Source organism: Mastomys coucha, unplaced genomic scaffold (genome assembly GCF_008632895.1).
Source record: "Mastomys coucha isolate ucsf_1 unplaced genomic scaffold, UCSF_Mcou_1 pScaffold12, whole genome shotgun sequence".
NCBI classification, from domain to species: domain Eukaryota; kingdom Metazoa; phylum Chordata; class Mammalia; order Rodentia; family Muridae; genus Mastomys; species Mastomys coucha.
Window position 1 is genome coordinate 46,233,502 of NW_022196894.1, and position 17,711 is coordinate 46,251,212.

The 17,711-nt window shown below is 42.0% G+C and overlaps 1 protein-coding gene across 1 annotated transcript in view; it reads left to right on the plus strand.

The window, feature by feature from the left end:
* Morc1 (MORC family CW-type zinc finger 1) overlaps nucleotides 1–17,711 on the plus strand; it is a 212,158-nt gene that overhangs the window by 133,554 nt on the left and 60,893 nt on the right. Inside the window, exons 16-17 of the mRNA XM_031360105.1 lie at nucleotides 1,710–1,815; nucleotides 6,319–6,457. Of these exons, the coding sequence (XP_031215965.1) occupies nucleotides 1,710–1,815; nucleotides 6,319–6,457 (245 nt within the window). The remainder of the gene's footprint in view (nucleotides 1–1,709; nucleotides 1,816–6,318; nucleotides 6,458–17,711) is intronic.

A 17,711-nucleotide genomic window follows, 5' to 3' on the forward strand; every position in this document is an offset into this window, starting at 1 on the left:
GTATTTTCTTGGGTAAATGCCTTTATGTGTCTTGAATTCCATGTGTTTTTTGATGAACAATGGGAGGTTGTCTTAATTTGGGTTGCATTGCTGTGAAGTGATACCATGGCCAAGGCAATACTTACAATGGAAGCCATTTAATTGGGACTGGCTTACATTCAGAGTTTTAATCCATTATTCTCATGGTAGGAAGTATGGCAGCATGCAAGAAGACATGGTGCTGGAAGAGCCAAGAGTTCTACATCCTGATCTGAGGTCAACCAGGAGGAGTCTCTCTTCCGCAGGCAGTCAGGAGGAGGGTTGTGCTTCTACACTGAGCAGAGCTTGAGCATAAGACTTCAAAGCCCACTGGCACAGTAACTCAATTCCTCCAACAAGGCTACATCACTACAAGCTCACACCTCCTAACAGGGCCACTTCCCATTTACCAGGTGTATTCAAACTACCATAGAGGTATTGGGAAGTCTTGCATGCTGCCATGCTTCCTGCCATTATAATGGACTAAAACTCTGAATTAATGAGGGAAGGGCAGACCTGTGCCGGTAGAGCCTGTTGTAATAGAAGACCCAGGCGAGAGATGTGAATGCATGAACTGATGTGTGGCAGTGAGATTTAATAAACGGAACATGACATGTTCAGAAAGTATGAATGAGGCCATGGATGGCAGTATGTGGGAGCCTGCCAGGTGATAATGGTAATGCCCAATAGTTACTGTGTATATTTGATGCCTGCCAAGTAAGTGCCATTTTCGGTGGCTAAAGGCCATATGGGATCCCAGCAGTCACTGGGCATCTCTGAGGACTAATCACCTATTTAGAAAGTAAGACTGGTGCTTAAAACTATAAGCACTTATGACATAAGGTTGTGAATGTATAGCCTAATAAGTATGAATCTTGCTAAGGGATCAAGAAAGTGTTTAGTGGTGTTGATTTTGATCATTATTAATACTGCAAAGCCATTTTATCCTCAGATCCTCTTTCTATAAATACTAGTAGAAATAGTAGAAATATCTTTTTTTTTTTTTTTTTTTTTTTTTTTTTAACAAATGATTGTTCTGACACAGAAATTAAGTCATTCTTTCAAGCTGCACAGGCTGTAGGAGGTGGTTCAGGGGCTTATCGGCTGTGCAAACTGCTTTTGCCTCAGGAGTGCAGAAGCGCTCCTGTTTACCTCTGTGTCAAGAGGGAATCCAGGATTAAACCTAGGTTTAGCCTGAAGACAGCTGTGTGCCTTGGGCCTAAAGGCAAGGAGGAATTGTAAGGGGAAGCACACAAGGAAATTGGAACAGGCTGTGGAGTAAGATCAGGAGAAAGGATGGGCAGAGGAGGGCAGCGTGTGAAGATCTTTGCCTGTTAGCTCTGTGCATCCGCATGGAAAGTGGAGTGGATGGGAACGGGCTGGAAACCATGGGAGTCAAGAGGGAGAGGGTGCTCTAGCAAGGTTGCTTTCTCACAAGTAACAGCAACCCACCTGGAGGGAGCTGGAACAGTCACCATGATTGCACATTTCTTGGCGAGCTTTGCACATAGCTCCTGGAAGGCTGGCATAGCCATGCCAGTAGGCACGAGGTATATGCTGAAGGGGTCACTGCTTCTAGTGTGTCTGAACTGACTTTTGGGGTTTTTTTGGTTTTTTTTTGGGGGGGGTGGTGTTTTGTTTCATTTTGTTTTTTAAATAGATTCTTTTTGTGTTTTTGTCTTTATGGTCAGATCTTTGTCTCAAATGGAGAGTCCTGCCTTTCTCTTCCAATTATCAGGAAAAAGGATTTCCTGACATATGGATTTGTGCCAGTAATCCCAACAACCTGGAAAACAGGTAATTTTTGATTAATTTTCTAAAATTTCTCTATCAATGTAAAGCTCCTAAGGTGTACCTTATAAACCTTAAAAGTAAGTTGTAGAGAAATCTTACCTTAGAGGCCTGTTTCTCTTTAAAGCCTTTGGAAACTCCTTGCTGTCTATGAGAATATTGTTTGTTTGCATAGTTTTCCATTGATTAAAACAGATCTGCTATCACACAGCACAGGTCCTAATGCGTGTGCGGCTTCAACCTAGCAGGAAACCTTGGCCTCCTGAGCTGTGCCTTCCCATTCATGCTTACAAGGCAAACAACTTGATCTTACAGGAGTGTTCCTGAGAGGGTGTATCCAGAAGCACTAAGCTCTTAGAGTATGTGCTTTTTTTTTTTTAATTTAAGTCATATATTGATTTCATTGCTTTATATGCTGGAGGAAAAAGTTCAGACTAAACAGGAAAAAGGGCTGATTAAATATTGATGGCTGTCAGTGTTCTTTTGAGCCCTTTTAGACTAATATCCTTTCTCTAGGGAAATGAGTTAGTATTCCTTTTTAGTAGAGGCACCCTCACCCCACCCCAGCACTGCTTTCTCTGTGCAATCTCCTCTATGTCCTTAGAACAGATGAGTAAATGGATCGCTTTTACTAATATGGACCTGAGGGTAATAACTCTTCTTGAAGTATTTTTATCCAGCTCTGAACACAAACCACACAGGCCTGGGAAACTGTCTTTCACAGCTTTCTTTACTTCCAATTGTCCAGTGACCCTGAGCTAGCATGTTCTTGCCCTCATCCCTTAGCAACTAGGGATGCCTCACAGAGCACTGCAGAATCATCCTCAAGACCACATTAATTTTGTCCCTTTTACACATCCAGATAATTCCACTTGCAAGGGTAGGCAAGACAAATTTAGTTGTGTTCACAGGAAATTGATGGATTTTTGAAAATATAAATACCAGAAAGTGCTTCTATTTCTTGTTCCCCGAAGTCACTGAACCTTTAAACACAGTGACATAATACTGACCATCTGTATTTCATCCCCACTGAAAAGATTATAATAAAATATGCAGAAAACAGCAGCAGCAGGAGGCTTAGGAAGATGTAAGAGCATCTAATTGGGAGCAGGCGCTTCCTGCATAGGGAACTCATAGTCTGTTTTGTGGATATGATGATTCCTGGGGGAGACTGGGAATCAGTCCTGTGACCTTACGCAGTCCTCTGATTCAGCTGCACAGTCTGGACCTGCTTTCATGAAGAGTGGGGCTTAAACCATCAGGAGACCTAGGCACTGTTGAGTTTAGATAGAATCGTATAAAATAAACTCATACCAACAAAAATGATGTGGTTGTATATTAGGCCATGTTCTGTGAGAACAAGAGCAGAGTCTTGAGATTAGACAAGGCATTGCCCATACTTACAGAGCCTACAGTTGGTGGTCCAGAGTTGCTTCCTAGTTGCCACCAAAGTCAGTGCTAGCAGATGCTATTTGAATGAACACTGGTCTCCGGAAACAGAACTTGAGACAGAAAACATCAGTTTTGTAAACAGGGAAGCTTACCCTTCCATCTTTATAAAAGTCCTGGGAACTCATTCCATCTCTGGGAGGATGAAGCACAGATACTTAGAAGGCTTTAGTGACCTGCTAGGGATTTCCCCCTTCAAGCTGAACTTGAAGCAGAGAGTCTGACACAAAACATCCTATGATGTCCTATGAACTCAGTTCTACTTTACACGCATTTAATGATTAAAACCATCATACCCATGGTAGTGTTCAGGGCCAGCAGCATGGGCCAACTAAAATAGAGCCAGTTTTGTTGAGGCTACTGAAGTCTTGTTGGTTTTCTGGTTCAAGCACGGAGGGAAACTCCATTTTTGCCACAGTCTCTGAGAAATGGCTATCAGTATGCTCCCGTTCTGTCCATGATATGCGTTCATCTGTGTTGAATGCAGGGATCACCAGCAGGGTAAAAATGATGCCTGGTATTTGGCTAAAGCAAAACCTCCTGTATTTTAAAAGGACGCAAAAAACATGGAGGTCATACTGCCTATTAAAATTTGTGTCCAAAAATCTTTGAAAGTAGAGAGTTGAATGGAATGTGCCTCATTTTAATAAACTACTTTGTTTCTCTGCTCTGAATAAAAGCTTAACATGGCCGTGAGGTTCTTTTCTCAAATAAAACGGTGCTTTGTAAGTACTGCTCCCTAAATGTCTTCAAATTCATACAGTTGGGCGCTGTATGTACATCCTTGTGTAGTCATCCTTGGGATTTGTTTACATAACACCTTTCTTTGAAAAGAACAGAAATAGTAAACACCACATAAAGGCAGGATGAAGTGGTTTTTTTCATAGCAGTGCTTGAATTTGGTGGTAGTTCCTCACTCTCTCTGCTGGTAGGGGTCAAGAAAAAAATCCATGCTCACAGAGCTGAAAAACAGAGTGGGTGGTTTCCTTCTGCCTTATCTTTCCTTCCCTGTTTCCAGTGTGGAGAGGCCCTCCCCATTCCTGCTCTCCTCCGTCTCTGAGCCCAATACCTTACATTTTCTGAACTCCCTCTACCTCTTCTTTCAGTGACTGGATGCAACTCTCTCCTCCTTCCACCTATCAATAATAGAAAACTTCTTAACCTAGAGACCCAAAGAATTGACATCTGCATTTCATAATCCTGCTGCAGCACTCAGCCAGGTCTGGACTTAGAGCTATGCTCTGAGGTAGTTCAGCTCTTTTTCTGCATCAAGTCTTGATACCAACGCAAACTAAATGATTTCACTTTTTTTAAAAAAGCAATTTGTCTGATTCTGCTCCCTATTTCACAGCTATAACATTAAAAACAATTAAAGCCAAATGGCCTCCAGCTTTCTAAAATAAAGGCTTACTTATTTTTTGTAACTTTGAAGAGAATTGTCATGGTTGTAAAATACACAAGGCTGGGAGCCAGGATGATTGCAAAGGACTGGACCACTGAGGACAGCAGTTTATTTGGAAAAGATGGACCAGTCAGGGTCACTCAGAGCTGTCTAGTGAGCTATGTGCAGCCTCCAAAACCCCAAAGCTGACCCTGAACAGTACATGACAGGATAGCTATGGCTCTCTCAGTGGTTCCAGACTAGAGATCTATGTGTCTCAGAGGCAGAATTGTCTGTAATATCTTAGAGTAGTGCATAGATCTCTACACCAGATTTGGGGGTGGGGTGCAGAAAATGTTTGTCAGTATTTAGATGATCCAAAACAATTTGTTTTTAAAGACTTGATTTATGATAATATAGGATACATGGACCATTAACAAAGTAATTTGCATTCTCATATTTTCATAAATACATGTGCTCCTACATTTTCTTTTTTCTTCTTTCTTTTTTCTTTTTTCTTTTTTTGTTAGATGTTTTCTTATTTACAATATCTCCTTTCCTAAGTTCCCCTCCAAAAAAAAAAAGAAAGGAAGAAAGAAAGAGAGAAAGAAAAAGAAAAAAATAAGAAAAAATGTAATTAAAAAAAAAAAAACTAAAACAATCCCCTGTTCCTTCCCCCCTCCCCCTGCTCACCACCCCTCCCCCTCCTGCTTACTGGCCCTGGTATTCCCCTACACTGGGGCATAGAACCTTCACAGGGCCAAGGGCCTCTCCTCCTATTGATGACTGGCTTGGCCATCCTCTACTATACACATGCTGCTGGAGCCATGAGTCCCCCCATGTGTACTCTTTGGTTGGAGTTTTAGTCCCTGGGAGCTCTGAGGGTACTAGTTAGTTCATGTTGTTGTTACTCCTAAGGGGCTGCAAACCCTTCAGCTCCTTGGGTCCTTTCTCTAGAATTGAAGACCCAGAAATGAACCCACAAACCTATGGCTACTTGATCTTTGACAAAGGAGCTAAAACGATCCAGTGGAAAAAAGGCAGCATTTTCAACAAATGGTGCTGGCTCAACTGGCGGTTAGCATGTAGAAGAACCATTCCTATCTCCTTGTACAAAGCTCAAATCCAAGTCCATCAAGGGCCTCCACATAAAACTAGATACACTCAAACTAACAGAAAAGAAAGTGGAGAAGAGCCTTGAGCACATAGGCACAGGGGAAAATTTCCTGAACAGAACAACCAATAGCTTATGCTCTAAGATCAAGAATCGACAAATGGGACTACGTTTTCTTTCTTTTTGTTTTTTGTTTTTGTTTTTTTATTTGTTTTGTATTTTGAGACAGGGTTTCTCTGTGTAGCCCTGGCTGTCCTGAAACTCACTCTGTAGACCAGGCTGGCCTCAAACTCAGAAATCTGCCTGCCTCTGCGTCCCAAGTGCTGGGATTAAAGGCATGTGCCACCATTGCCCTGCGCCCCTACATTTTCTATGTAGCTCTTTCCCATGTCAACTGGACATTTAAGATTACATATTGCTCCAAAGTAAGATAATCTTACTTTATAGTCAAATTTGGGGTACATAACAGAAACTAGAACCCATTAGAGAAGTAAGTTGTCTTTTCTAGTCAGCAAATACCTTTCTTGACTGCCTCCTGACGCTAATCTGCTACTTGATTGTGCAGCTGTAACCAGGTTGAATGCCTGCCTTCTATTCCTCTGGGCACCATGAACAGAAGACCACCATCAAAAGATGAGAAAGAGAAGCAACTTCAAGAATCAGTCCAGAGATACCAAGACAGGCTGGTGGAGGCCCAGCCACAGGTGAGCCATCACTCATCTTTCCAAATTAAACAATTGCTCTTGAGCTGTTGATTTCTTACATGCAAATCGACCAACATGGCTTTTTCAAGTAGAATATACAGCTTCCATTTCTATATTCCAAGTAGAATATACAATTTCCATTTTGTCCTTTTCTTTTAATTTTGTGTCTGAGAATTATGCTAAAGGTCAGAGAGGGAGTTCTATAAAAATATCTGCATATGTACTATCTAAGTCCATCTATCTGCACACAGAGCATGTGCGGAGGACAAGGCATTTGTTTCTACTCTGCAGTTGTGTGCTTGTTTAGGGTCAGGTACTCAAAGCAGGGAGCTAGGTTTGCATGACTACCAAGATTAGGCCATACCCCTCCCCTATCCTCTGCACTACCAGGCTTCTTCCCTGGAAATGGACCTTTTGGGTAAAGAGTGTTTTGTAGACAGCTCTGACCTAATGATACAGAATGTCAAAGGTACATTTTAATTGTTACAAGAACTCAATAAGAATAAACATTATTATGGATGAATGGGAAGTTATAGCAATTTTAGTGAAAGAAATGTGACATACAGAAAATTCTGTGATCTTTGTTTTTATTAGCATATCTCAACTGTCCAGTTTAAGGGAACTCCTCAGGACATTTCTATAATACACAGGATATACTTTGATTATTTTCAATCCTCTCTTATTCTTTTATCTTTCACCCCGCTCCTTTCCTTTCCCATTCCACATCTTTAGTGTATTTTTATGTTCATTCTCACTTTGATTGTTTGCTTGAGAGCACCCATGTGTGCTCACACATGTGTAGAGGTCATAGGACAGTCTTGGGTGGTGTCAGTCGGTCTTCACCTTCCATACTGTTTGAGGCAATGTCTCTCTGTTGTTCAAAGCTGCATTTGCCTGTGACCCTTTGGAGGTCTCCAGTTCTCAGTTCTCATCTCACATAGGAGCATCAGGATTGTAGATTTGTGCCACAGCACATGATCTGTGTGGGCTTCAACTCAGGTCTACACACCTGATCGTCTCTGAATATATTGTTTTCCTTCCTTACAGGTCACTGTTGACCATTGGATATTGATAGTGTCATTCACAAAGCCTTGATTATCTTATTGTTTGTTTAAAGTTGGACTATGTTATTCATTATTGAGGTGGAGATTTTAATAGCAGCTGATGAAGTCAGCAGATGGGAGCCATCCATTCTGCCCACTCACTCTTTCTCAGTAGATTTTCCCCCCACATGAATTTAAGTCAAGATTATAGATTCAGCTCATTCCAATTCTAAGAGCAACTTATCACCACTTATGTGGAAATCTTCTTCAAAGGCTATAAGAGTCCTCACTGCCTTCCTTTACTGAAAGGAAAAATTCTGCAAAAATCTACATGGGCAAACATCCCTAGAATCTTAACCTGTTTTCAAGTATTCAGTACTTACCAGTGAGCCAACCCCAGGCAGAGGGTTAACTGAGTGCTCATTGACTTTTAAAGGCTTTCTTTTGGGTACACCCCAGGCTAGACCATGTCAGGAGTTCATAGTAACGGGAGTAGTAGAATGTAAGGTTCCTGGAGGCAGTAAAACTCTCAGCTTTGCCTACCATGGCTCAGTATTACCTACATCAGTGCCTGGTGGGGACTGGGCACTCAGCAGACCATTGTTGAAATAGTAAATATATCACATCCTCAGATTAAAAAACAGTCTCTTTACAGACCAAATCTAATGATGATTTACAAATTTCCAACGACAATAAAGAGTTAGTTCAGGACATACCTGAAATGGTGTGGAAATTTCTTCTAAAGAAATTGTAAAGGGTGATTTAGTGTAAGTACATGTTATAGGGGAAGTGGCCTTGAACCTCTTCCTTGAAGTCTAGGTAGAGAAAATTGAAGGAATCAGAGAGAACATTCAAGGCAAGAACAGCATAAATAAGAACTTGTCAAAGAACACTGCTCTTGAGCCTCATGGGGTACTTAGATGTTTAAAAAAGCTAACCCAGTCTTTGTATGGTATAGTTATCGTTGTAAAAGTGTAAAATTCTTTATAAAATATGGTAATCACTGAAAAGGAACATTTTGAAAGAGCATCTCAATTCTTCTTTTATGAAAAGAGTTCATGCTGGGCAGTGGTGGCTCACCCCTTTAATTCCAGCACTTGGGAGGCAGAGGCAGGCGGATTTCTGAGTTTGAGGCCAACCTGGATTACAGAGTGAGTTCCAGGACAGTCAGGGCTATGCAGAGAAACCCTGTCTCAAAAAACCAAAAACCCAAAAACCAGAAAAGAGTTCGTGAGAATAATGTGGGTGTTCAATAATTCTGGTTTGGAGATATCTATCCAGTGCCAGAGCGAGTCCGAAAGCCACAAAGCAGACAGTATATGTCTTCTCTGTACCCTTAGAATGTCTTTCACATAAAGACATTTGACTAATGTGGGAATGGGGAGGTCAGAGAAGCAGCATTGATTTTACTCAGTATCAAAATAAACTGCATTCCGGTGCAGGCTGAATGCTGCTGGAAAACAGGCCTGGCTAATTTACTACAGTGATTCAGCATGTTTCTCGGCTGCCACTCATTTGTCTATCCTCTCAAAGCCAGGCAGTCATAAAGTATAAACCGTGTAATTGCGCATGTCCACCTCCTTGCTTTTCCTTCTAGCCTCTCACTGATAGTGATTGCTTACCCACCATGCAGACCTGGGCAGCAAATGTAGTCACATCTTACTCCGCACATCTAGCCTTTTTTTTTTTTTTTTTGGTTTTACCTCGGCCTTCCATCATCAACGGCAGCTGGCAGTCTGATCTGGGAGGCGAAGAGGATGACTTAGGTATCTTAGTTAATTCTCTGCTGCTGGGATAAAATAACATTACCAAAAGTAATTTAAGGAAAAAGGTGTATGTTGGCTCACAGTTCAAGGATATAACCCATCGGAGGAGTCAAGGCTCCCCACAGTGCATTGATCTCTCTACTTTGTGTCCATTTATGGCTTTCTATGAAGATCTCCACTTGCTGTAAAGAGAGGCTTCTTTGATGAGGACTGGTAGCTACACTTGGCTGAGGGCTCAAGGAGAAGATTTAGAATGTAGTAAAGAAGTACTCTGGTCTAGAACACTGTCAGAGTAGATTCTCTCCTAAGGTGTATGGCCTCGCTAGCCATGCTAAGCTAGCTAGCTTTCCAGTCCTGGGGCATGACTTTCTTCCTGTTGAGTAGGCCTTAAGTACAATTAGACCGATGTTCATTAACAGCAACATGGGCGTGATACTTAGTGCACACATAGGGATATCTTGCCATGGTGGTCATTGTCATGATTGTATCAGGGTAGGACTAGTCATCGCTTGGGAACTGGTAAAGTACCTACCTTCTTGTAGAAAGCCAGACCACAGGAAGTAATCTTTTAGGTTAGATCAACCTCAAATCATCCAAGCCAGGGCCTCACTTTATCTAAGCAATCTGTCCCTGAGGGCTTGGTGATTCCTGAACCTGTCAACCTGACAGTCAACACTAAGCCCCACACTAGATGCAAACTTCCAAAATCATTCTGCATCTCAAGTTCTGTGGCTCCAGGTTTTATATCCGCCACAACCAAGACAGTAGAATGTTAATACTTCAGCTCTTCGAAAAGCCCAGCAGCCTTGTTTCCCCCACCCTGTATACAGCCTACCTGTGTGTAGCATGACAGCCTCTTACCTCTAGGAACACCCACGTAAGAATACCCTAGAGTCAATCAGAAAACTGTCATGGGAGAAGAGGCTTCCTAATGGCAGGCGTGCCTTGTCCTCTAGTGTGGAAGGTATAGCTCGTCCTGAAGCTGCGTCCCTTACATGGTTATACATACTTCCTACAATATGCCAGTTACCCATATTTATTATTACAGAAGGAGAGGGTCAAATGATTCATCGAGTCATGTATCTTTAAATGATGACATTAGGATGGTTCTGTCTAATTTTTGCATCAGTTTTGCTCACGGGAAAAACGGTACAGAAGAAAAGGCTGCCCAAACCTTTGTAAAGCAGCAGAGTGCTATGTGACAAATCATATTTGGTTAAAGAAACCCCTTAGTTCAGTAAGCTGAAAAGAAAGGCCACCTCAAGATCTGTCACCCATGGTGGTACATTTTTCTAGAATAAAGAAATTGTGTAATTGAAAGTCTGTGTCAACCAGCCAAAACCTTGGTTATAAATTGTGTGACTGGAGCAATCCTTTGCAATCTTTCTTCTGAACATATGGATGAGGAATTTGTACCCAACTCCAGTATAGGCTTTGTTCTCCCATTATTACTTGCTTTCTACGCTGAGTGACAGCGCCACCTGCTGGTCAATAGTTTCTATGTCCATGTTGCTTGGGTGCTTTGCTGCTGCTTGACAAATTAACTGGATAATTGCTTTTCTATTTTCTAATATACTGAGGCAGTACTTTTAATACCATTGACCTATGAAATCAAATTCTATGCAGTTTAGAAGTTTCTAAGCTTCCAGTTCCCCTCTCTTAGTTTTAGCATACAGCTATATTTCATTGTGTATCAAGGATGACTCTGCACATGGAATTTACTTTTAGTTACATTTGATTCAGGCATTGTGGTACCACATTAAAATGCCCTTAATTCCCTCAGTCATTAAAAGATGAATCCTGGTCTCATGCTTTAAACTGACCTACTACTGTATGCTTATCTTTTACTTAAATATTATAATTACTTTTTATTTTTATGGGGGGGGCGGGTCGTGTTGCCTGCATGCATGTCTGTTACATGTCCGTTCAGTGATCATTGAAGTCAGAAGAAGACATCAGATTCTCTGGAGCTGGGATTACAGATGTTTGTGAGCCGCCATATGGATGCTCAGAATTTGTGTGTTTGTGCAGTACGTATTCCATTGCTCATGTATTGCTATACAAGTCATTTGTTAGCCCGCAGTCAAGGCTCTCTGTAGTCTGAGACAACTTTCTTCCTAACATGCTTTTTCTATGGTTGGTTGGCCTGATTCTTCTCTGTACTCTTCCACGTGTTCCTCAGAGCTGTGCTGCTCTGAGAACCCTTGTCCCTGCCATTCTCCTCTATAGTGGCCTCTGCCCCTTCTCTGGTCCCTTCTGATTTTAAACTAAAACCAAACCCCATGTGAAATTTTTATCCACTCCTGGCCCTTTTTTTTCTGGTCCTCTTGTCCTTGGCATGTGTTTCCTCCAGCATACTTTCCCTTCTCCCTCCCGTTACAGATACTTCCATAGTCGATAGGCCACACACTTTTAGAAAGAAAAATCTCATTTATTCATATCCAGAATTCTAGCAACACCTAGGGTTGAATCTTTTGAGTGATAGATGTTTTCCAAAGGATGTGGAGGACAGAATGATTCATTTGCTGTTTCATTAGTAAGACCGAGTGGTCCCACGCAGGTGAGGCTTTGGAGCTTCTGCGTCATATATTACCAGAGACCAATTTTTTCTTAACACTTGGTCAAAGTAGAGTGAATTATACTGAAGTAAAGAGTCCACACTTGGATTCCATTTGTCTTGTTTATAGTCTTCCACCACCTGAGCAGTCCTGGTGGAATTCCATGCCTCCTGAAAGGGAAAGGCAGCAGTAGATTTCTATAGCTTTACAGCTCTGATATGATTACACACACAAAAAAATTGAACTTAAATAATCTGGCAGTTCCCATGTTGGTCATTGTTGCTGAAAATGGTGAACAAAGGCGGCTTGCAGAATTTTTAGCTGTGGTTTTTGAAGTTAAAATGACATAGCCGAGGAGAACTTTGTAATGGAGAAAGAATATGAACATATTTTCCCATCTACAATTTAGTCTTTTTAATGTGCCATTATTGTGTAGGATGCTGGTTTCAAATCTTGTTTCAAACCTGCATCACCACGGTGACAGACACCTTAGAAAGTGTATTGATTTATCACAACTACTTTTCAACCCCCTTACGCCAACATCCATGTTCTGAAATTTATGGCACCGAAAGACCTCTTGTCTTGCAAGAGGCTATTATTCTCATTGTAGTTGAAATATTTTACTTTATTACTCTGGCTACAAGGATCTCATTTCTCCATGGTGTTGCATTACTCTTCCAAGATAGAAAATGCATGCTGTGCTCACACGTGTCTGCCCTAAGTTCATGCCTAATAATGCAAGGTTACAGGAAGCTTGTGAGGAACTCATCCTGAAGCCTGCTGAAGGCAGGGACAGAAGGCTGCCTTTGTCTTGGTGTTCCTCTCACTGCCATGCCTGGCTCAATGTTGAGCACAATAGATTGACATCAGAGGGTGGTCTTCCCTCCTCAACTTGAACTGTCTGGTCAAATCATCATCTTAAGAAGGTGGTGTTAAACCTTCTGTCAAAATAGCAGTTTGTGTTTGCTAAACATACTCAGATAGGATCATTATCTAGAGAGACAGAATCGGCATGGGGAAATGGCATATGATTCACAGATGCCAGTATATTCCCAACTTCTGGAGTCATAAATTATTCAACTTTTTTTTTTCAGGAGGTTGGAACTAAGGAACATTGCCTATTGTCATCTGTTTCCGAGCTTCCCAGAAATGACCAAATACTGATATTGAAGGCCAAGATGACTGTAAATCCAGAGGGGACTATGTCTCTCTTTTGGAGGACAGAAATAGCTTTGACAGTTGCATGCAGGCATGATGTGTTACATCCCTCTGCCTTCACATGCTAGTCAGACGTTCCTATCCCCATCAGCAAGCCTGAGGGGAGAGGATTGTATGTGTGGCCTGAAATAATTCAACAGGGGACAATACCCATTTAGATTCTAATGTAAATGTACTGTTTCATCTCTGCCCTACACACCCCCTTAAGCACATGAACTGTATGTACTACTAGTTCTCAATTAGTGCACTGGCTAACCAAGGACCATCAGATGCTCCCCAGCATCCTGGATGTAGTTTGGAGCCTGGTCCCTGATTCAGCTGAGTAAGGTGCAGGTATCCAGCTTCCTTCCAAGGCCCCTCCTCTAAGGGACACCCTGGCCTCTAAGCCTCCAGCTCTGGACACAGCATCCCTATGTTCTTCTCTGGGAGTGGGAGTCCTGTTTCTCATCTTGTTTGGCTTTAACATCTCTTCTTATCTGGAACCTGAATTCACATTTCGAATCTGGGTCAAGAATCTAGAATGTACTGCTGTTGTGACTTTGAACTTACATGTAGTATCACTGGCTTGCTAGTTAGTCCTTGTTGAACTTTGACTCCTGCATTTTTTTCTGATCTATTATCTATCTCAGTTCTATAGGCTCAGGTAAAATTCAGACTGAATCCCCCTCTGATTCTGTTTCCACCCTAGACTTTACCAGCAGGTACATTTAACCCTTTAGCCCGTCTCCCTTGACCAGGCCCAGCTTCTTCTACAGAAGGGCTGCTGATACCCCAGGGCCTGACACTGCAAGGATGGAGCCACCTCACACGCACAGAAGAAGCTGAGGAATCAAGAGCTAAATGGTGATTTCTGTTTGAGCATTCTGTCAGTTTTAGACAGCTTTGGAAGGCAAGGTGATCATTTGGGCTTTTTTTTTTTTAATGGCTTTTTTAATTATTAAAAGTTTTTTTTTTTTTTTTACATATAATAAACTTTGGTGTTCTCCCTCTCCCAACTCCTCCCAGATCCTCCCATCTCTCTACCCACCCAACTTCATGTTCTTTCTCTCTCTAAAAAGTAAAAAGAAACCCATAAAACTGAAAAAAAAAAAAGAGACAAATACCAAAACAAACAAAAACCACAAAACAAACAAAAAAGTACACCAAAAGAAACAAACCAAATCCAAACAGAACAATAGCAACAAAGCACATGGAGTCTGTTTTGTGTTGGCAAACTACTCCAGGGGCACGTGCCTGGCCTGGAGTCCACGGTTGACGTACCTAGGGACACGCCACTGAAGAATGACTCTTAATGACATACTGTTATATACCTTGCTTATCCCTCATCAGAGAAGCTTCTCCTTGCAGGAGATGGTGATTAACACAGAGATTCCCCCTTGGGTCAATGCCCAGAAAGTAAGAGACTTTGGAGCACTCAGCCCTAAATGGAATGTCTTCATCAAACCTTTCCTCTCAAGGCTCAGTGGTTAGACAAGGAGGCGGAAAAATTCTAAGAACCAAAAGTGGTGGCTGACTCCACAGTAACAGGGCTGATGGCACACTTGAGCTCCAGGAGACTCTGCACAAGACCAGCTTAGCAACTTTTTAAGTAGGAAAAGGAAGTAGCAAGTTGGGATGAAAATTTGTCCTGTAGACCTTAGGAGAAAGATGTTTGAAATACAGAGAGAGGTGTGTGTATGTGTTGGGGGTGGATTCATTTTTGCTACAGAAATGCCTCTTCAAATTCAAACATACTCTTCCACTCTTCAGAGACATTACAATCTTGAAGGAAATTCTTCAGATGTTCATCAGTTATCAGTCACACACTAAACTCAAAGGTGCATTATTTCCTCTTAGGTCTCAAGAGAAGTAAAGTTAATCAGAAAATTACTGCAGAAACATGAAAGCACTTTGTTGTACTGCCCCACACATCATCAACATACACACAGAGCAGGGAAGCAGGAGGAAAAGGAGAGACAGACAGACAGACTAACTGACTGTTCTGTTTCCTGAGGCATTGAGTCTGAGGTGACTAGGGGCTCATCTGTATGAGAAAACATCACATCTGTGGAAATGTAGATTCCTGGATGTACTCTAGGTCCACAAAACAAACCTTTCTGCCATTGGAGCCTTGGAATCTTCATTCCAGGCTGTGTCCAACACAAATGTTCACCCCTTTCTCTCTGCCTTGGGGGTTCCTCTGTTTTCTGCTTCCACAGATACCCCACCTGAGGCAGCTAGTGCTGATTCTATGTGGCTTTGCAAGACTCTGAACTTGTAAGAGAAATGCAGTCACCTTGCTGGCAGAGGTTAGGAGCGCCTTTTAAAAATAAATACCTGTATTCTTAAGATTTCTATCATAATTATTCTTTTTCTAAATCTGAAAAGGATGATGGGAATAAAAAGATTCTGTGATTAGGAAACAGCTATTCATTAGGTAGCAGAGAGAGAGAACTAGAAGTAGATTAACTGAACTGACAGAGTTCACATTTATAAAAGTGCAATCAAAGATGGGAAAATGTGTTCTTCAAATTAAAAATGAATATATGTGATTTTAAAAGATACTTAAAAATAATAGGGCAACCTGCAAACTGATGCTGACAGCCCACATTGGTTAATGGAAAATGCTACTTCTAATTAGAACCAAAAGGCAAACTTCACTTAGTACATTTAGCATGTGCAGAAGTTTTTAGTGCATCAGTTACTGTGTGTATCAGTTTCTGTAGAGGATGCTTTAGAAAGAAAGCTGATATACCCTGCTCTGTCTTAATTCCTTAGCACATTCCTCCTCTGTTGTTATTTTGCTTTGGCTTTGTCCCCTTAATTCTACTGCATTGGGGTTTACAAGAAAAATTCTGAGTGGGAGTCAGGTAAGTTGAGGCAAAGGGATCAATGGAATGTAAAGAAATCAACTAAATGTATATAAAATGATAAAGGTAGGCTTGTACCCACATGATCATGCAGGATTGTGGTAAATCTGTGACTGAGCGATTCATCAAAGCTTCTGAACTGTTAAAACTGAAGAATCTTATCACACAAGAGAGGTGTTGGGTCTGGCTGATGGACAAGTCCAGGAGACAGAAGGTAGGAGGTGAGGACTAGGGAGAGCCCTTAGATCGAAGGAGGAGGAGCTGTGCTTTCCTAAGACATGGTGATAGTAGTTAGGGGCCTTCACTTAAACTGATAACCTTAACCTTGTCTTGTCTAAAGAGGAATCAGGACCATTTGATGACAGTGAAGGGTAGGTACTGTGTGTTGGTGGCCAGACATCAGCCTTGTGTGATTAGGAACAGGAGTCAATTAAGGACCAATGAGAGAACTGACCAGGCAATGAGAATCACACATGCCCTTGTGGTATAGAATCAAAAGTCTCAGAGGTCTGAAATTTCTGAGCTTTGGAACTATTCTGCTCCTGTTTTCAGTTGAGAAAATAAAACCTCACTTGGATAGGAGAAATGAAGAAGTTCAGAGTTATAGTAGTTCTAAGGAGAATCATGAGTGACCTGAGGACCCAGGGCTAAGAACCCATCAGGAGGGTCCCAACCCAGGGCACAGGTTTTTTCTCAGTAGAATTGGGGAAGGAAGGATAGTCAAAGGAATATGAGAGAGGAGGAGAGGGATGAAGGGGGAGGGAGTTTTCATTGATAGCCACAGTGTCGGAGATACTCCTGACACAATTAAAGCTATAAATTGTAAAGAATTTCACAGTCTTCACAGCTGGATAATTTTTTTTTTCAAGGAATGAAAATACTCATGAAAAAAGCTCAAGATAAGCTATCCCTGGAATTAGAAAGTAATCCATGCCCCAAGAGGGAATTCACCCCTGACACTTTCTAGAGAGCCAGGACCCAGACAGAGGCTAGGTAACCTAGAGACCTAAGATAGAGCCAGTTCTGCTATACTCATAGATTGGTGACTAGCCCAGCTGTCATCACAGAGGGTTAACCTAGCAACTGATAAAACAGATAGAGAGACCCGCAGCTAAACATTGGGCAGAGCTTGGGGAATCCTGTAGAAGAGGGGGAGGAAGGAATGCAGGTGCCAAAGGAGTAAAGGACACCACACAAAATCCCATAGCAAATGTCATTCAACCAGTGACCTGCACGAGACTGGCCTAGCTAGGCCCTCTGCTCATATTTTATAGCTGTGTAGCTTGTCTTGTGGTCTTCCAGCAAGGGCTGTCTCTGGCTCTTTTGCCTCATACTGGGTTGCCTCTTCCAGCCTTAATACAAGGGAGGTGCCTAGTCTTTACTGCAGCTTGATATGCCACGTTTGGTTGACATCCATGGGAGCCTGGCCCTGTCCTGAAGAGAAAGAGGAGGAGTATGGATGGGGCTGGGCAGAGGGGAGGATGGGGGAGGGACTTGAAGGAGAGGAGGGAGGGGAAGCTGCAGTCAGTATGTTAAAATGAATGAATGAATGAATGAATGAATGAATAAAAAAGGGTAGAAAATTTCAGGAAGGAAGTGAGTGGAACTCGGTGAGTGGGAGGAAGGCAACTGTAAATTTTCCAGGCTGTATCAAGCACCTTTATTGAAAGACAGGAAATAATAACCATCTATTAACTGTATTCAAAGCTGCTGAGTGCACAGCTGAGGAAGGAAGGTGTTCACTACAGTGGCTCCGCCTCCTCCTCATTGTCCTCCTCTTCTTCTTCCTCCCCTTCTTCCTTTTCTTCCTCCTCCTCTTC